Below are 21,019 nucleotides of genomic sequence, written 5' to 3'. Positions count from 1 at the left end.
ATGGCTTGGGACCAATGTGTATAACCCCTTTCTCCTCTCCCAACTCCTTCACTCCAAGGCACCCACCCAAAAAACATTAAACAGAATAAATGTTTTACATGTGCAATATGAATCCACTTCTCAATGATCTTGGCTCTCTGCTGGATTTTGAGCTCCCTGGTCCCCAGGATAGTGCTGATGACACATTTGGTGACTGCATTGAACTGAGTGATGGTGGCTCTGACAGTTGGAGCCAGGTTCTTGTTTTCCTTCTTATCCCTTTGAGACCAGATGGATCCCAAACAGTGGTAGGGCACAACTCTTCTGAAGAGCATCTAGAGGGAAACAGAGGTGGGGTAAGCCAGCAAGTTTCTCCTAAATTTCTTTTATCCACATGAAGAAATACAGGTTTCAAGGACAAATTTTATCTAAATCTAATATGGTACTTAAAGGTAAGTATTGGCTCTCTCTTAGTTTAAAATACGCTTTGGCACACTCTTTATAGGCTTGATGCCCTAAAAGAGCTGTCAGCTAAACAATACTGGGAAAATAAGGGACACCTTTATATCAGCTGCATAACTGAGATAAATTTTTTTCATATAATGGTATTTGGAAGGAGATTGATACAGACAAAGCAAAATCAGAGCGTTACAGTCCAGAGTACCTAGACATCTTTAAGCCAGGTAGCAATATAGTCAAAACATGCTATTTCTCAGTGCCAAGTAATAACTTTTGCAAAAGAGGCTACACATAAAAAAAAAAACAAAAACAAAAACAAAAAAACCTTCAGAATGACAGAAGGAGAAGCCCAATGACTGAAGCAGCTGGGATAACCAGGGATAACCACAGAGTTGTGTTCTGTCTCCCAGCAGCAGTCCCGCTCTGGAACCCTGCACTTATAGCAATATAACTTAAAAAAACCCCATATATTATTTTGTTTAAAGTTATATTCTATGCAATACTCTACATACAACATCCATGTATGTTAGCTGTTCTGCCACAACGTGGTCTTGAAAAGAGGAAAATTCTTCTGGATTGCTGATCTCCAGTTCCTCTCCATCAACCAGGTCACTGGAAGAAGTACTACAAAACCCATCTGGCCAGAATGGAAAACAACACTCAGTAAATTTATACAGCAAACAATGAATCAAAGCAGGTGTTTGTTTATTTTGCAACATCACTGTATTACAGCAGAACGCCCCAAGGGCCCTAGCTGATGTAATGGCCCCACTGTGCCATTTGAGTGAGAAAAATGACCAGAAGATTAAATTGGCAAAGCAAAGGTGGAATAAAAGGAAATAGAGAGAACAAATCTTAGCAGAGAAGTGGCTTGACCCATTTGCTAACTATTCTTCTGAAAGAAAAAACATCACCAGCACCTCCAAAAAAATTCCTTACTGACATTGCACAATTTTTTAAATCTACTTTCCAATATTTATAATCTGAAAAAAAATTATCAAACTACAAAGGCATGAGGCTGCAGTTATACCCCCAAAATACTGCATTAGGAATGCTCTTCTATCCAGAAATAAAAGGAGATACCAGATTTATTGGCACCCTTTGTGGCTACAGGGGCTATATTGAAGAGAGTTTATTCCAGCAGCCTTCACCTTTCCTCTCAGGGAATTTTTCCCAGGAAATGGAATACAGTGAGCACCTACAGTATTCTGCTGAATGGTTCTTTCAAATCTGCACTGGGCAGCAGAGACGAGGTGGGAGAGCAGAACTTTCCTCACTGAGGGACCTGAGCCAGTGCAGAAGGGAAAGGGTTCCACAGCTGCTGCCATGTCACCTGTTGGCTCCCAGAAGTTGGGAACAAAAATTCAAACACCAAGAAATATACCCTTGTTTCTCATGGTAGAGAAGGAAGTCAAACAGAAACTCCCTGAAAAAAATCCTAATCCCTTTTACTGTAAGGCAACAGTAACTCCATAAGAGGGATTAAAAAATAGGGACTTGTCAAAGACTAACAACCAAAGTACTAAGTTTACTACTGGTGAGATTTCATTTACAAAAACGAAGAATGTTATGCAAGACTTCATATCCAGTTAAAGTAGAGCATTAAAGCAACAACAGCAGATAACGTGATAGAGAATCATTGTTTTTCAAAATACTTCATTGTTCCTTCCTTCAGTAATTAACAAAACATAATCACCAATGTAAATTGCTACAGTTTTGATGTAACAAGTTATGTCTACAGGCTGATCTCCATCTGTACATTTGAATTGCACATTTTATTAGCAGAGCTCAGTGTGGTAAATGGAGACCTCTGTTCCAGCGCTACTTTTCCGTGGCCATTTTGTAACAATTTGCATAATTAAATGGACTTGGACTGAACTGCTACAAGAATCTCACTCCTTTTGGCTTTGTAAAAACTCCTTTTCCTTTCGGCTCTTGAAATTCAACTGAAAATCCTCATCACTGAGCTGCAGCGCTACACAAAACCTCACAGCATGCTTAAAATGAGGTCCTGAAGCGCAGTGTAAATTTTCATTTTCTTTTTTTGTCCCTCTTTTTCTCCCTCACAGATGTGTAACCAGTCTTTTCCCTGCTCTCCAACAAGCTGGAATCCTCTTGTATTCAAGTATCTCATCATCTTAGGACCCCTCTGGTCCATTCAGCCCTCTCAAAGTCTGACTGCCTCTTGACTGCACTGAGAGCAAGCACGTGTCCCTCCTGACCCTGCAACCTCTGCTTCTCCTTGGTTTGCTTGCTCAACCTGCAAGAATTGAGGCCAGAAGCAGCTTTAATCTTCCTATCTGGTACTGTAATCTAATCTACTGGCATGGTTGATGGCAGCAGGGAACAGAAGTTTGATTACCCAAATCAAGCCGTAGGATTAGAGCCCAAATTTCAAAATTCAGAACACAGCAGGAATGCTTTGGGACAGTAATTATCAACAATTGCAGACAATGTATCAGGAATTTTGAAAGAAAATGTATGAAGATGGAGCTCTGATAAAAGTAAGGCAATCCTAAAAGTCTTCTCTGCAGACCCCACAGCTTAATTTCATTGCCCTCCTCTTATTTTACTCTAATAACTAGCCTCTATTCTTCCACAATTTGGAAAATGTTATCATTCCTATTGGCCTACCTATGACTCACAAAAGAATGTTTTCAGCTGTCCCTTGAGGAAACAAATACAGAAGCAGGGCTGCTGGGAACTTCTGTTCACTCTGAAGAGCAGATGAACCCAAATATAGTTCTTATGAGTTTTCCTTGTCTGAGCTGGGGGAACCAAGCCAGGAAAGATCAGCACTAGGGACATCTTAGCCATCCTGTTCCCTTACCTGTGCTCAATAAAGGCCTGGGCTCTGGGCATTACTCCTTTTTCTGTTCATGACTAAGTTAATTTGGCATTTCACAATATTAGGCATTGACATGGTATTTCTGGAGCATCCGGCAGACATGACTTTTATGGAATGAAAGTGGTTTTTTTGGCATTTCCTTTATCATTTGTGGCATGAATTATTCCCTCTCACCCCTCTACCAAAGCTGGAAGTTGATTCCAGTTCTCATTCATACCTTACTCTCCCCACTTCCCAGCTCTGCCACAGGAAGCTTTCTGATCAGGATACGGGGATGTGTCAGGTTTGTGTGACTACAGTTCTCCATTGTTCCAGCAGACTGTGACCCCCAATAACGTAAGATTTTCCTCTGTCCTTAGATACCAGCAGCCAGCCACTCCAATAGGAAAAAACACCCACAGACACTTCCTTTGACAAGATGGTAACTAGGAAGAAAAGCTGCAGGATAAAGCCTGTGACTCAAGCTGTATTTTGTCTCAGCTCTGTATTCAGTTTTTTGTTTGTTTGGGTTTTTCTTGGGGGGGGGGGGCGTTAAGTGAGAAGCCCAGCTAGAGAGCAACTGTGTATTTTAACTCAGTGATAGTGGAAGTGTGCTGACAATTAACCACTTGGCTGCTGCAGCAGTCTCAAAGCTTTGGCTAAATATTAGAGAGGTGTTGGATTTCCCAAGCCACCCAAGGATGAACAGACATAGGCACCTCACACTGTAACACTATTGCATCCCTCACAGAGCCTGCAGCCTCACACAGAGGTTGGGTTTCCTTTTAAAAAACAAAAAAGGAAGACAAAAGTCACCAGTGAGCCTCACAATACTATTGATAAGCATGAGAGGTGGTGAAACGTACTGCACATAAATCCCTGGGGCACCTTACAGTCTGGGAGGACAGAAAGAGAGAAGGAACAATAACTCACCAACAGCTTCTACTTCTTGGTTCTGAAACTGCTTCAAGAGGTTCTGCACCCTGCTCTCCATGTCAGAATTGGGCATATTATTCTTCAGATATTCCAGCAACTTCAGCAAACACATGTAGTCAGGGGGCTCCCTGAAATCCTCTGAGCACTGATCGAGCCAGGCCCGTAAGACTGATGCTATTTCACTACAAGCAAACAGAGAGAACACAGTGTTTGCATCCAGATGGAACTGAGTGTACCTGTATCCAACAGAACAACAAACATACATGACATTCACAGCCCACTTGAAGTATCTGTGCTGAGCTGTACTACAGGCATGTTTAGCAACCACCAGACATTACACACACCATCAACAGCACAACATAATTTCTTCATTCCATCTTGGGCCACTGGGAAAAGCTCAGTGTTTGCTCCAGAACCACTCCCTGAGATGTTGTGGGAAAATAGCAGGGAGGAAACACGGTATTCATGGCTCCTTTCCCGTGGAAATGCTAAATCAAATGCTTCCTCTGGGGCCTTTCATCAGCTGCAGAGTCTGGGGACCATACTGCAGCTGCATATCCCTCCATGCCATGTTCCTTCTTATCTGCAGTCTTGGTACAAAGCCTGCCTGCTCATGAAACTGTGGCTTTCATGGAGAAAAAGGAGACAATCCTGAAAGCTAACCCCCACAGGCACACACAGTGAGAGGGATTGCCTCATCTGGGAGGATAAAACCCTCGCTGCAGCATGAGGCTGCCCATGCCAGGGTCAGCCTGGGAGTGCCAAGAGAGCTGAGTCTAGGAGACACAGTGATCCTGCTAATCTTAGTGATTAAAAATGTATCAGCAGAGTCTTGATTTCATCTTCAGCCCAAACCAAGGAGGGGCTGTCAAATTACACCATGTAAAAAGGGTGTCCTGCTCATGCTGGCAGAGCAGGAAAAGGATGCTTAAGGAGTTGTAGGACCACTGGATCTTGTTCAGGGAAGTTATCCTAGACTTTCTTAGATACATGCAGCTAAAAAGGACACCAGCCCATGGACAATCCTTCTACAGACTGAGGGGGATGAGGGGAAAGCAGAGCTGATGACTCAGCGTGGTTTCCACCCTGCCTGAAGTGGGGGGAAGTGATCTGTTTGTTTGCTTTTCCTGGTTTATGTAGGTTTTCATCCACACCCATCTATTAGTTTGGTACTTAGATACTGCACAATATATGCTTGTGGGAATGCCCTTAGATCCTGTATTTGCAAGGATTTATCATCATTTCAACTTGATTTTGTAAGAAAATAAGACAATTTAAGCTATGTTTTTCCAGAAATAATTTGCAATGTTGTTGACAATTTTCAACTCAGTGTAGAAAAACTAGAAAAATACTAAAAAATAACCACTTTTCTTAAAACTTTAAGCTCCTTATTTCAGAATAAAAGGCACGATAAACACCTAAACTTCCTGAGAAAAAGGCCCTGAACTTTCCAGGTCTCCAAAACCACTTCTGTATCTCAAGTCTCTTCCAGCCCAGGAAACTCGCTACTGGAGCTGTGTACAAATACTGGCACATTCCTGCTCCAAGCTGGGAAACCACAGCAGTCTCTGGTTAACTCAGCTGCTCAGCAGCATCCAAAATAAACCAATAGTTAAGAAACAATATAGAGAATTTCTCCCACTCTGTGTCTCATCTGAACGGTGTTGGTTTTTCCTCAAAACTCAATTAACTTTTAATACCAGACAGATTTCATTTTAGAAATCACATCCATTTAAGTCTGATGTTTCTGTCCCTTCTTGTTCTGATAATGTGGCTACTTTGAATTTTCAATGAAAGTATTTGGAAACCTGTTGGTAATATTCTTTGATTAGGCTTGCTGACAGGAGAAATTCTGGAATTACAGTTTCAGAGCTATGAAAAGTATTTACAATCAAGAATTAACATACAAACACGTTCTGGATTTCAGGTTTCATTGCAAGCTGTGGCACAGCCAACAGTGCCACACCAGCTCTACATTCTCAAGGCCAGGAAAGGCCACAACAGGTAGATGCTCCCAGTGATGCTCCCAGGCTCTCCCACCACCCTCCCAGTTTCAGTTGTCCTCTCTAGCCCCTCACATACCCAGAATGTTGTCACAGCACTACCAACAGTCACAAACACCACTGTCCTATGCCCACAGCATTTCCCTCTCATTCCCACCACAGGCAGGGAGCACTGTGCTTCACTCCATGCCCAAATAGTGCATTTCCTCCTGCTCCATGCTCCTTTTTCCCCACCCACATCACAACCATCGTTCCTCTGGTCCCAGCACCAAAAGCCAGGCTAGGTATTCTATTCCTACAACCATTTACCAATTCAGCCATGATTTGGAAGGAAGAGCCTCTCCATAGGGCAAGTTCTTGTACTAATATTGTTCACACACTCTCTACACTAAGCTCAGTTTCCAGAGGCTTGGTCAGTGGCCACTTTTTTAAGCTGAAGAATAAACAGAGTTTAAGACACACAGTCTCCCAGAGCAGGGTGAAGAGTTCACAGCTGTTACAGACACTGATTTTTGCCAGCAAAATAATTTCAGTCAAGAGGGGAAATAGGAAAGAGAGAAGAGGTACACTGTGCCATAGTGACCTCCTGCTGCCCAGCTGTTTTACTGGAGTGCCAGGGAATAATGCAGCTTTCCAGAAATGGGCTGGACACTCGCCCATATCTTGCAGTACCTTTACATTTGCTGCCCTTGCAAAGAAACTCTGTACTCGACAGAGCCAGATAGGAACAGAGGCCTTCCAAGAGCTCAGACAGGAAAGAAACACCACAGACTATATTTTTCATGGGTTGATTATGAGCTATAAATTTTTCCTTTCCTGCCTATACAAAAAACCCTCACTGCTTAACGCCTCTGCTACTTGGCCACAGACTCCAGGCTTTGCTAAGCAATGCTGTCAAGTTTCACACCTATCCAGAAAGCCTTCTGATTTCCACACTAGCTTTGCTTGGAACACATCTCCAAAGGTTTCAGTCTCCAAAACCTATCCAGGTAGGTGGAGAAGTATATCCGAGCCTGTTGTTCACAAACTGGGACCAAGAACTCACACACCCCCATCTGCCCATGAGCTGCACAGAAGGTGACGGCGCTGTGGCAGCTCCAAGTCCAACAGCTCTGTCAGCTCAGCAGGGCACAGCGGAGGTGGGAAATGAGACCCTCCCACAACATGGGAATTCTGCATGGCCTTGTCTCTTCTGGGAAGACAACTTTAGCAGTCCTGACAGGATCTGACAGGAATTAAAGACAGCATTTCAGAGAATCACAGAATTAACTACATTGGAAACAACCTTTGAGATCAAGTGCAGCCTATGACCTAACACCTCCTCATCAACTAAACCATGGCACTGAGTGCCACGTCCAGTCTTTTTTTAAACACCTCCAGGGACAGTTACTCCATCACCTCCCTGGACAGACTATTCCAGTGCCCAATCACTATCAGTGAAGAATTTTTTTCTAATGTCTAACCTAAACTTCCCCTGGTGCAGCTTAAGACTGTATCCTCTTGTTCTGTCAGTGGTTACCTGGGAGAAGAGACTGACCGCCACCTGGCTACAGGGAGTTGTAGAGATTGATAAGGTCTCCCCTGAGCCTCCTTTTTTCCAGGTTCCCTCAGCCGCTCCTCACAGGACTTGTGTTCCAAGCCCTTCACCAGCCTTGTTGCCCTCCTCTGGATGTGTTCGAGCATCTCAGCATCCTTCCTAAACTGAGGGGCCCAGAACTGGACACAACACTCAAGGTATGGCCTCACCAGTGCCAAGTACAGGGGGACAATCCCTGCCCTGGCCCTGCTGGCCACACTATTCCTGATCCAGGCCAGGTGCCATTGGCCTTCTTGACCACCTGGGCACACTGCTGGTTCATGTGCAGCTGGCTGTCAACCAGTACCCCCAGGTCCCTTTCTGCCTGGCCACTGTCCAGCCACTCTGTCCCCAGTCTGTAGCACTGCAGGGGGTTGTTGAGGCCAAACTGCAGGACTCGGCACTCAGACTTGTTAAACCTCAATTTCTGACCAAAAAGGCAAAAGCAGTGTTTTCTTCCCACCACAATTATTTCTAAAGAATAAGAAGGGAATCTCAACACTTAATAAGGGGAACCTCAGCTGCAAAAAGGGGTTAAATTATTGATTTATTATGAAATTCTGTAAGAACGTGCACAAAACTATCTGTAATCTGCCAAATGCAGACTTAAGTCCATAAAGAAAATACTCATTACAGATGGCTATTCCCTTTCCTCCACTGTCCAGGCAGTAACTCTCAGGCTTGCTCACACAGAATAAATTAAGTCATCTGTGTTTTCTCAGTTTTGCTTGTTAAATCAGGGGTAAAATGTAAGAAAACCACAAGGAAAGGTTGCTGCAAAGGTGGCTTCTCACACCCAGTTTGTTTATAAATACCGTCCTGATGACTTCCAGCAAATTATCAGGTCCTTCTGATTTGGAAATTCTTGTTCAATAACATATAGGAGACTTTTGCCAGGATGCACGTGAAGCCACTAAGGGAAGAACTCTGCTAGCTGCTCTTTGTTTTAATTTAGATGCCAATCATTATTTTTCTTTCTAATTATTCTTTTCTGCTTGATTCTGGTTGTTTTCATAACTCTCCCACTCTTTCACTGCCCTGTGTTTGACTCTGCTTCTCATGTAACCACACTGGTTTCTGATGTTGTTTTAGCTTAATTTGCTTTACTGGCATGACTGATTGTTGCTCTCCCAAATTCATCTTAACTGCTCCCCACCGTGGATTTCCCAGGCATCAGAAGCTTCCAGCCAATTTTCTTCCATTTGTCTCACATTCTTTTGGTGTCTATTGTCTTGGAGTACAATGTTTCAGGCCCAGTTTTATTTCTGCGATGCTGTAACTGTGTACATTGTTTTCCAGTGGGACTGTTTGGCTCAGAAGGAACCAAAAGACAAGGTTTTGGTCAGGAAGGTCCGAATGCACAAAAAGCCATGGGAGAATGTTTGTTTGTCACTATGAAAAACTCCAAATGCTGTGGTACTACATTGAAGGTTTTGGTATTTGCTATTTTAATGCAGAAGAGGAGAGGTGAACATGCAAGACATGCCACATGGTCGCTGAATAGTTCCTTAATTCTCTCTATTTGAGCTATTTCCCTCAAATGCTGTGGAAAAAAACAAGGTTTCAGTTTAGTTTCAAGCCGCTTTGTCTGTGGCTTTCAATCATGCCACATTCCAAGTTATAATAACAAATAAATTCCACACTTTGATAATAAAGCAGATGCAACTATGAGCTGACATTCAAGACAAGCAAAAAAGCCCTAAGTATTTTGATTCATTTCTGTGGCCTGTTGTTCATCTGAGGGAAAGCACCACCAATGGACTCCAAACCAGCAAGCCAAACCCAGTAGCAGAAGGAAACCACAGCCTTGTAGTCCAAGAGGCAGCTTGAAAGGACTTTTTGCTGTTACTCATGGATTCAAAAACCATGGCAGTACTAAAGTTAGACAGGAAAGCATGCAAACAAAAAATCATGGTCCAAGTCCACCGATCATTATGGGAACATTGTCTGCCTCTTGAAAAACCCTTCCTGCAGGTAATCCCAGGTTTTTACTCCTGTATTTTTGAGTAAGGTCTCCAAGGAACTAGATTCAGTTAACATTAAATTAGGCTTCCCCCAAATGCAAAGATCGCAGGCAAGCCTGGACTGCCAGCCTGGATAGCTTTTTGTGTGTCTGGACAGGAATGAATCGCTTCTGGGAAATGCACTGACACAAATCTTTAAAACTGCTGGCAGCCAGCTCAGCTCTCATTGATGTGCTGCCTCAGCTCCCCAAGTGTCACAGGCTTAGAAAGACATCCCAGTGCCATGGCCTGGCTTGGGACCCTCACACTACCCAGAGACACCTCAGGATCCTGCAGAGCCACTGACTCCCAGAAGGTACAAGAAGCTACAATATTTTAGATTGTGGAGGCTTTATGTTCCTTTCTCAGTTCCAGTCCTCAGCCTGGTCTTCAATGTCAACCTCCGGGGAAAGCAGTGTCTGCTCTTTTAGCACATCACCTCTTTAAATTCATGGAGCCTGTGCTTTGGGACCAGCTATCTGCCAGAAGTGGACTGATTGCCCAGAAATCAAAATCCCAGAAATCAAAATTGACACTGTCCTTCACTAGAGGAGGAAAATGGCATGAGTTGTTCCACAGATCACCCTGCATAGAAAACCCAACCTTTTAACAGAGTTAACAGTTAACTGAGGAACTGGTCTGCTCCAAAGTGAGATCAGGGGATAGGTCCTATCACCAAAAGCATTGTTTCTATCTCCTAGGCAGTACACTTGGACATTTGGGGAGGACTGAAGGCCCCACACAGCATCAGTTGCTTGGCTTGCTGACCCCCTTCCCAGAATACATAAAGATGCTGAAAGATCTTGAGGAGGTGACTATACCATTCAGGTTTTCCATGACTCTGCCTGATAAGGTGCAAAGAGCCTTCACATCAGACATTTCCTCATTTTCTTTTTGTCAGGTGACACATACCAAACAACACATTTGAACTTTACAACCTCATTTAAAAGCCAAGAACATAACTGAATTATAGTAGAAATTGTATGGACCTCTCTTTAAATTTTAGTGCTATTCATCATGCTGATAATTTGTGTTTAATGTATATACGGTTTTATTCTGAATTGTCACACACCGTGGCATGTTACACATTTTTTTGAATGTGAACAGAAGTCCTAAGCAAAAAGCCATGCAGAGAACACAGAAGATTCCAAAGACAGCAACAACCTACAATGAGGAGGGAAGTCGGTCACCCCTCAACACAAAAACATCCAGAATGAGACACAGCACAAGGCAATCTTGTTGATATGAAAACAGGAAGAACAAAAAAATTACTTATAGGAGGTAGAGGGTCAAATAAGCTACTCCTTTCAATTCTCTTATCAGAAAATTAAGAGACACAGAGTCACATTTCTGGAAACACAGGCTGAAGTCCATCTAACTCAGACGTTTAGCTGGAATATATGACCTTTTCTGGAGTTCATTCTTCTGTTACTTGTGATCATGAACTTTCTGACGGACTGAAAGTAGTGAGAAGTGTGGAAAGCAAGCTACTGAACATGAAAAGCTAAGGTGGGTCCTGACAGGGAAAGAAAAAGGCAGGTTGTTTGAAGCTTACACATTTTTTGATGGTTTTGATGAGTTTACTCACAACTCTAAGATCCAAGGTATTTTGAGAACTAAACCTTTGTTTAAACCACATATTAGATGTAATTCAGATCTCTGTTGAAAAATACAATTTTTTTGACCACCTGTCTTAGTTTGAAAGACAGGTGTCTGCTAAGGGAGGCAGAAGCCTCCCTTGGAATGGCAGATGCAACCCCCCTTCCCTCCGAGTTATTATAATTTGAAATCAAGGGGGCTTTTAGGCAAAGATGTGGGAAATAGGAGTAACAGTTCTTTACTATTATATATCTATATGTGTCTAACCAGTCAAACAAACAACAATAACTATGGCAGTAACAGCAAACAATCACAAACTCAGTCCCAGCCTTCTCGGCTGTCAGGCCCTTTCCCCTCGGGTGCAGTTCCGCTCGCAGCCGGCAGGGGGCGCTGGCGGCTCCCGGTGAGCAGGGCAGGTGCGATGGTTCCCCCGCGGCTGCAGGGGGCGCTCCGGAGCGAGCTCGGGGAGCATGCGGCAGTGGTGGCCTGGGATCCCGGGAAGGGATGGGACAAAGGCTTCACAAACTGCTGGGCAGCCGATCCCGGTGTCCGGCCGGACCCTCGGGAACAGCAGGCTGGAGCGGCAGGGACAAACACAAATCCCCAGGTGGCAGACGCGATGTATCCAAGCGGGGAACCCCCCGGAGGTCTGGTCAGGCAGGGCGAGCAGGGCTACAACACAGTGAAGGCTCGAAGCAGCGGCAGGGCAGGGCAGCCACAGCCCGGCCTCCAGCGGGGCAAGGAAGGTGGGCCGGGGATCCTGGGATCTTTCTCCGCAGAAAGAAAAAACGGCCGAAAGAACAAGCAGCTTCTCTCTCTCCGAACACCAGGACCTACTGCCCACACACCCAGGTGAAACAAAAAGAGCAGCCAGGTCCTTTGTTTTTCTTAAGTACTTGGCCATTTGTTCCCCTAGCAACATGTATAGGGGGAAAATTCCTTTAACAGAAAAAAAAAAAAAACCTAGGACTAAACTAAAACCCCAACACCACCCCAGCAGCCCAAAATATGATGGGAATGATGTTCAAGTGAAGAGGAGAAAATCCCCTTGGCGGAAGGGGTCCTAGGAAGGCATGTTTCTAAACACAGCTGAAGGGATCTTGGGTCAGTAACAACTACACATCATTGCAGCAGTCTGGAATCACTGCAAGATCTGGGAACAGAAGGGCAGGTTTAAAGCTCCCACAAGCCCCTCCAACAAGGCTGCGCCACAAATGTGCTCAAGCCCTTGTTTCAGATCTGCAGGTTCTGAGTTACATAAACACTGTGTGGAATATTCACATAATTTTGCCAAAAATTTAGATAATTTACATCAGACATTCTCCTCAAAATACATCAGAGCTCTATATTACGAGTGCAAAACGGACAGAGAATTTCGACATAGAAAGCAGTAACCTGTGGGCTTACAGTGCACCACACAGGACAATGTTCCTTCCACACATATCCTCAGTTTTTGCTACCCCTCCCTCTTTCAGGCTCTGTGAGGTACTTAAGGAGTCATAAACTCTCCTTCTGCAGTTGTTCTTAACTTTTTTTTGTGTCAAACCAGTAGAAATGCTTTAAATTGCATCCCCACTTCTAATGGCCCAACTGGCTTTTTAAAGCCTCTGAGCTGTCACAATAGGAGTCTGATGAATGCAGAAGGTCTCTGGCCACAGACCACAGGCTTCCCCATGAGATATTTTTTCCTTTGAGAAATACAGAGTTAATTGCAAGAAATAACAAGGCTCTACTGCTTCTTCCTCCTATTTCTCCAAGTCATATAAAACCAAGAGCACAATTATATTATGTTTCTGTTCTATGAGAAAAGAGGGCAAATGCAATTATATTGGAATTATCCCAGACAAGAAAACACCTGAACTACCAGAAGTACATGTTTCACAACAGGACTACAAAGCCAAACACTTTCCAGATACCATTAATCATTTCTCAGAGACAAGTAGCCAGAGCAACTGAGAGCAATGGAAATTTTTAACGAAGGAAAGTGAATTCATATTTATATGGGATCTGTTAAAACATGTATACCTGACGAATAACTTTGATGACAACTTCATCGTTGAGCTTTTTATAGACGTGGATTTGAGTAAAGATACCAAATTTACACATAAAAGGTATCTTATGAAGGCCAAAGGATTAAAATCAGCTGTTCTGAACGAAATTAATGAAAAATCTCTCAGAAAACTCATCCGAAGTTGAGCTAGCACAGGAATAGGACCACAGGCTCCATCCATTTGTCCATCCCTGGCTGTGCAAAGGTGTTATGTGCCAAGAGGGAAGAAAGCATTGATGCAGCAGGAAGCAACTGACAAGGCTGGTAAACTGTATGTATGTCAGTAGGAAAATAATTCCACTAAAAACAAACAAACCGACCAACCAACACACTCTCCTACTAAATGTTATTTTATTCGCTTGCACACTCACCTGCAGGTATAACTAAAAATTGATGCATTTCGCCCAAAGCCCAAGTGACATAAGTAACATCAAGATTACTTTTCCCCCTTTTCCCTTCATCTCATCATCAAAGTCCTCTGGGTCCGTGAAAAGGCCGTTGGGGGATTAATCCCACCATGGTTTATACTGGTGAAATTAATTCCTCACCCCCAGCATAAATACTTCAGCTATTCTGCAGGAAGGGTACAGCTTTAGCTCATATTTTATGACTGAGATAGGGGGAGGTCAAATGGTTTGCCCAAAGTTGGAAGAGACCCTAGAGCTCAGTCTGCATGGAAGTGTGGGAACCACTAGCTGTTTGTTGTTGCTTCTATCCATGACAGAATGCTGCCTCCTTGGTGCCTGTGACCAAATTTTAACTATCAGCTGTTCTTTGAGGAGTTCTCATAGCAAAATGAGAGCAAAATATTTTACCAGCCAGGAAAGACTGAGAATTGAGCTCTTATGTCAAGTCCCGTGGGGCAAGAGGAACAGAAAACCAGTAATGCTGACAAGAATCAAGCATCTTCATTCTGTAATCAAATATAACCACGCATGCCATAGTGCATGCAAACTACAGATGTCAAAGTACAAATGCTGATGACCTAAGGCACCTTTTACACCCAATGTCTAAAGATAAAACCCTAGGAGGATAGCCAAACCACCTTTTTCTCATTTAAACTGCAGTTCAAAACAGCTTTGCTATTTCTTTTGTAAATGAGGATGACCTCAGAATTTAAATTTCAGTCTAAAAGCACCACTGTAAATCACAGGGCACTAATGGAAAAGATCCATGCACACACACATTGCCTGAGTCACCCTGAGCTTTGCTCTGCAGGCACTGCTGTAATGACAATAAAATCACTCCTAAGCAAAAACCACTTACTGCCACAGATAAGGCAGAGGAAACAAACACACCTTGTTTGCTTAATCAACAAAATGTTGGCCTAGATGTGTTCATCTCATGTTTAATTCCAAAACAATTTCCCTGCAAAAGATGTCTGTATTGTACTATTGGATATGTTACAAGACAATCAGTATTTGGCCTTTGCACGAGCTTGTTTAAGCATGCCAACAGCGCTGTGAATTTTCAATAGAAACAACAGCTCTGCTGCCCACATCCTCCTCCAAGACCAAATCCTGCCTGGGGCTTGCTCCACAGTGCAAATCCATACTTACACCCTGAGTACCATCTCAGATTCCAAGGAATTCAGGTTTGCCACTTCTCCATCGCTTGAGGTCTCCAGGTTTCCAAACCTGAAAAAGGAGATGGATGTTTAGAAGAAACTCTAGTGAATAAAAGCAAAATCCCAAATAGCATCATTCATATACCATAAACAACTACAAAGCGCTTCCAGCTCAAACTACAAGGAATCCTAACATGTGGGCAGAATTAAGGAGTTTGAAGATTATTTCATTTAGGAGGGAAAAAATCCTAAAGAAACAGCCAGTATCTTCCAACCTAATTTGTTAATTTATATGAAGCAGCCTGCACACAGGCAGAATCAACCAAAACAGTGTCTTTGCTCACTGTTCTCTCTGCCTGTTTTCACTCCATCCTTTCCCAGGGCAACATTCCAGTGCACAGCAAGACTGTAACACAACCACCTTCTCCCAGTACGGCTTCCGTGTCTCTAGCACCTGCCATTCATAACAGCTCCAAGTGTTGCTTCAATGTTTCCCAGGTGGCAAGTGCTCACTTTGTGCCCAAACTTCTTATGTGAGTGGGAAAAGCCCACGATGCTGTAAAAACACCATTGGGAAAGAGGGAACCATAGGCACAACTCCAACAGTGCCAAAGGGAAAATCTCTTACCTACAAGGCACAACCCTGTGCCTTGCAGGCACAATCATGCACTTCATTTTCAGTGGGAGTGCCCATTGTTTCAGATACACAGCTTCATAATTATCCATTAAGAATTCCATGGCTCCTTAAAGGCAGGTTTAATGAAGGTGGATGATTACTCACTGTCCAGAATAAGACAAGCTGATTTTATCCATTTAGGTTTATACACCTGCAATTAATCTGAAGAGTTAAAACAAGTGCATCCTTAAGTGCTTGTGCTACAACAACCTGGTAACATCAGACAGAGAGAACACAGTGAGCCGCTTCTGCCCCAAAGGTTTGTGTCAGAACTGTCACAAACTCATCCAAAAAGGTTTCAATGGATTGAAGTGGTGATAGTTTTATGCTCCTCTCAAGCATTGGTCTAAGGCTTCATATATAAGAATCACAGATATGTTGTTAAAGGGAGAGGATTTCACTCTCCACTGCCATCTACTCTGTAAGATGCCTAAAACACATCTTAGCCAGTAGACAAAAGGCACTTTCCCCCTGCTGGGGGAATTTTTTAAAATAAAAATTAAATTTTTATATTCAGTTTTTAAAACTTGCCATTAATTCTTTAAGAAAAAATTATTGAGATGAGTCCCAATGTCATTGTCCTACTATTGCATGAAATATTAACTATGTCTTTGCAGAACATTAGGCACTTGTGTTTAAATCCCACTAGAGACACAAGCTGAGTTTTACAGGAGAAATCTGTAAGACGGCAATAAAGAGTAGACAGTTTTCCGTGCAAAGCTGGAGAAGGATATAAAGCTTCCTTATGTTGCCAGATGCAAATCTCTGCCTCATCTCTCCATGAACAACAGGTCATTAAATACGGGTTAGGAGGAGTTAATGACACAACCGATATAAAGAACAGCCTTTCTGCAGGCTTCCAGCACAAAGAGCCTTTCACTGCCCAGCCTGTAGGAATGCTTTGCATACAAAAAGAGACACAAGCAACAAAAGGATCCTGTAGCCCACAGAACTTTTCAGCTTGGCGTTTGGGAAGTTACAGACTGCACTCAAAGGGACTGACTAAGCAAATGAGAGCAGAATGTAATGGGTAATACTGAATGTTTAAATACTGGAAAACAGAGTGGAGAATGCACCCCTGCATCTCTGTTAAGAAGAGGGAGGAAAATACTCTGAATAACTCAGAAAGAATAAGGAAAGGTGATCTCTGCAACAGCCCCAAACAAAGACCTAAATAAGCTTGTAAGCATCAAAACAAGCAATTTGGAAGCCCAGATCCTCAGGAAAAATAAGGTGGCTTGAATCCTACACACATGGAGTCATGGAAGTGACATGGAGTGACAACTCACTTCTTGAGTTGAGTAGACAAGCTACCTGATATAAAGGAAGAAGAGAAGAAATAATAGATGCTACAGGAACAGCAGTGAGTCAAACACCACAAAGCTGCTGTCCCAAAACGTGTGGCTCTGCTACTGCAGGACCTATTCCTTCGATGCTCCCCCTCCGCCTCCCCTGTCCTCTCCATTCACCCTTCAGCAAAAGGAACGAGTGGGAAACATGAAACTAACTTGTTCTTTGCTGTCATTACCCAGCTCCAGCTCTCCCACAAACAGTCTCAATTCCCTCCTCTGTAAACTGCTCCAGACAGGGACTGGTTGCTACTTTATCTGTGCCTGCACCAAGCACAGCATGGCTCCACTTCTGAGGAACACAGTTATCAGGGCAAAATACAAAATGGAGGAGAGGAATTTGGCCTCCTTTTACCCTCATCTGGATAGCTAACCAACTCTGGCTTCCATCACACCTTGGAATATCCCCCTGGGAATACCAAAGGCACCACACTCTATCCCCACACCCAGGGGCAGGAGGAGCCACTCTTCTTCCCTCCAGGAACTTCCATGGAGGGCTTCCACATCAAAATGCCAACAGGATCTTTTTCTTTTAGCTCTCCCTGCCCACTTGTACCAAATAACTAGAAAATATCACAATGTACAGTGTTAAAAGCAGATTTCCAAAGCTGTCTGCTGCGCTTAGATGCTGAACTCCCATGAATGCTAAAGGGATGTGGATGTTCAATTACTCCTGAATACCTTTGGAAACACAAGTCGTCCCATTCACTTCTCAACGTCCCAGCCTATGTTCAAGATTTTCTCTAGTGACTTCTAATCTATCTTAAAAAAAAACTCAATAGGCTGAATCTGGGTAAAAAAATTAATAGGGCTCCAGTCTCAGATTTAATCAAAAGCAAAAGGGTAATGTGAAATCCTGGAGGGAAGAAAATAAAAAAATGCAACAACCAGATTTCTGAAACTGTTTCTAAACCCAAAGTTTCTCTTAAGCACAGCATCAGCTTTTTTATTTGTTTCCCTGACTCAGGGAAGAGCACCTCACCTGCTTTTGGACACCGTAAATGCTTCCTGCCCCAAATTCAGTCAGTACTGCGCTGCTTGGACACGATACTCTGCAGACAGCATCAAGTGAGCAACAGGTATCCCCACACACTTAGGGTACAGGATATGTACATTTCCCATGACATTTTCCCAAGAGTCCCAGGACTTTTTGTGTAAGCTGGGTTTGTGTAAGTCTAACACATTAATCAGACAATTCTGCAGCACTGTATCCACAGCAAATCCAGCATAAACTGAATGCACTGGGTTTGAGGGTGATCCAGGTTCCACAAATACACTGCGGAGAAAGTTTTCCAGTGAGTATGTACCTACAAAATGTAATACCCTGCAAATGGGAGATGTGGGTGCTATTCCCTCCTCTCTCCCAAGGAGCTGCTCACCTGTGAAAAGCTGGAGGGGCCTGTTTTGATCTGGTCACATCACTGTTCTCCCTTGGACCAAACAACAAGAGCTTAGCACTGCTACTCCTAATTGTTCCCTTACTTCACAACCCTGAATAAGAGACAGGGCTCAAGCTCTTCAGATGAAATTAAAACTGACAACAAATGCCAAAACTGTGCTGCCTTTTTTTAAAAAAAAAAAAAAAAAAAGAGATTGCCTTTTTCATTATTACTTCACTGGCACACAAAACAAAACACGAATTATGCACTGACACCCACTTTAGTCTCTGTACCCTGATTATTAACAAGTATCACTAAAAACAAAGTTGCAAAAATGTAGATGCTTGGCTACTTATTCTCAACTAATCTAGAGATGAAAACCAAGCTGGTTAAAATCAATTACAATCCATCTTTTTTTCAATTCTTTTCTTTATAACATCTGCTTTTCTTCACAAGTCCATATTCCTCAGCTACATGTATATCATTCCAACTTTTATATCTTAAGTTTCATCTATATTTTCTCCCAAGCCATAAAACTTGCGAGTATCCATGATATACAAAAAGCCAAGAGAAAAAACCAGGGATTCTTAAGCACTACACTCCTAAGATTTGTGAGAGGGGAAGGAAGTGGTAACCTCCTAGGATTTCCTGTGGATCCTGTTGTGTATTATAAAAGGCTGGGGATGATGCTGACAAGGTCAGGCAGCCCGCTCCTCTGAAGGGGGCGTTTTATGTTGCTCTGAGAGGTACACAAGCCAGCAAGATCAAAACTGGGCTCAGAAAAGAGAGTTCTGTTCTATGGAGACAGTTCTCCTGGGCTTTCCTGCCCTCTCCTGACATTTTCACCTCTTTAAATCAGCGTGAGAGGAGGCGGGCAGGGTCAACTTCCTTAGAGCTTTAATGTTTTTATATTCTTGTATGTATCCACTGTCAATTTTTATTATTCCTCACATTCTGAACCAGAATTGGGATGGACTGAGAGATAAAGTAGAGAGCAGTCAATGTAACTGTAACTAAGTCAACTCTCCAGGATGGCTGCTCTTTTCTCAGCTGATTGCTTACCTGACTGTCAGGTTATTATTGTTATTATCTTTTCTAATTGAGCCAGATGGCATTCCTACAAAGCAGACAAGATTGTCCTTTTCAGATAGAAAAGAAAAGCACAGATAATTTATCCATGCCTTGTTCCTTATCTACCTAGTTGGAGAGCAAAAATTAAACCCTAGGAGTTCTTATGCCACTTCTCTGTTCTAATTACTTCATGCCAGAGCAACCATTTCTGCAAATCACGGATTTTGAAAGTGCAACAAATATGACACTCCCAAAATAAGGACCCAGTCATGTCTCAGTTAGAATTTAGGGTGAGAAACTAATGCTGTGTGTTCCAAGCATTTATGCAGACATAGCAGCCATGATTTTAACAGTCTGACCATAAAAGCTATTCTTATAACATTTAGCAGTTCCTGGGCTGTCTGCAAAAATTTATGGCTGCATATTCACGTGACGTAATAGAATTTGCTCTCCCATTCTTTCTTGTGTTTGTACAATCCCTGTTCCGAATCAGCAGCCCCCAAACAGAAGAACAAGGTCTGAAAATATAGGTATCCAGCAAAACTTTGGAATCTACTCTAGGTATGACTTTGCAGCCCATGCATTCTGTTGGGTTTTTTGAGGGAAACTTGTATTAATTTTGCTGTGTTGGTCCAGCTGGGTTCTTTAGCAGCCAGACATGGAACAATTTCCTTACCTATGCTTTATGAGAGTTGGGATGTGAGCAGCAATGCATTTATAGACTGGATGTTTATGCTGAAATTCTGGATTTTGCAGTATTCTTGACAACAGGCTATTAAATCCATGCCCACTAAAAGCAAGGGAAGAAGTTCCTGACGACTTTCCCCTGTTCCCCTGTTGTGCACAGCGGTGGCTCTTACCTGTCCAGGAGAAGTTCCAGCACTGCCCTGGGAGAAGCAAAGGCCCTGTATGTTGCAAGGAAGATGCTGATGTAGGAAAAATCTGCATCTCCAAAAGCTGTGAGAAGGTTCTCCACCAGTTTCTCCAAAGTTCCAGCTTTTATAGCCCTGATCTTGGATGTTTCGTACTGTCTGACAGTGTGCTCTGGGGGTAACTGGTCTCCTTCACCCTACAAAAGGAAACAAAAGCAAAGTGCAAAAGTCAGGCAGGAAACAGATCCCTGGCACAGATTCCAATGGATTAAATCCTATCTTTTCACGCGAATTGGCCATCACCAGTTACTAAATGATTTTGTCAATATTTGCTGCTCTCCAAGCACCAAATGCTGTATCAAATAATGGATTTTTTAAGCAACTCTATTTTAAAACATTTCTCTGACATGATCAAAAAATATTTTACAGTATGACCACTATCAAGTTAAGTCGTGATTCCACCATATATTATTAACTAAAAGACAATCCATTATCCCACAAAGAGTAATATTACTGAAGGGAACAAAAGTGCTAATTCAGTGTTTCATTTAACTTCTGAATAAACATGAAAACTGACCATAACTTAAGTACTGGCACCTGTGATTCCCTTGCTGAAAATACCAACTTTGCAGTGTCACACAGGACCCAAGGTCAGAACACATTTGGTGCAAAA

The 21,019-nt window shown here is 42.9% G+C and overlaps 1 protein-coding gene across 2 annotated transcripts in view; it reads right to left on the bottom strand.

The window, feature by feature from the left end:
- Nucleotides 1-21,019, bottom strand: part of RGL1 (ral guanine nucleotide dissociation stimulator like 1) — a 54,893-nt gene that overhangs the window by 14,399 nt on the left and 19,475 nt on the right. For both annotated transcript variants that reach the window (XM_042033959.1, XM_042033960.1), the window contains exons 3-7: nt 20,335-20,543; nt 14,992-15,069; nt 4,199-4,383; nt 951-1,075; nt 99-314 (exon numbers count right to left, since the gene is read on the bottom strand). In XM_042033959.1, the coding sequence (XP_041889893.1) occupies nt 99-314; nt 951-1,075; nt 4,199-4,383; nt 14,992-15,069; nt 20,335-20,543 (813 nt within the window). The remainder of the gene's footprint in view (nt 1-98; nt 315-950; nt 1,076-4,198; nt 4,384-14,991; nt 15,070-20,334; nt 20,544-21,019) is intronic.

Source organism: Corvus kubaryi, unplaced genomic scaffold (assembly GCF_017639235.1).
Source record: "Corvus kubaryi isolate FWS band 111438036 unplaced genomic scaffold, C.kubaryi_AGA036_p1.0 37361, whole genome shotgun sequence".
Lineage (NCBI taxonomy): Eukaryota > Metazoa > Chordata > Aves > Passeriformes > Corvidae > Corvus > Corvus kubaryi.
Note: the sequence above shows the minus strand (reverse complement) of the source record. Positions and strands in the feature narration are given on the sequence as shown.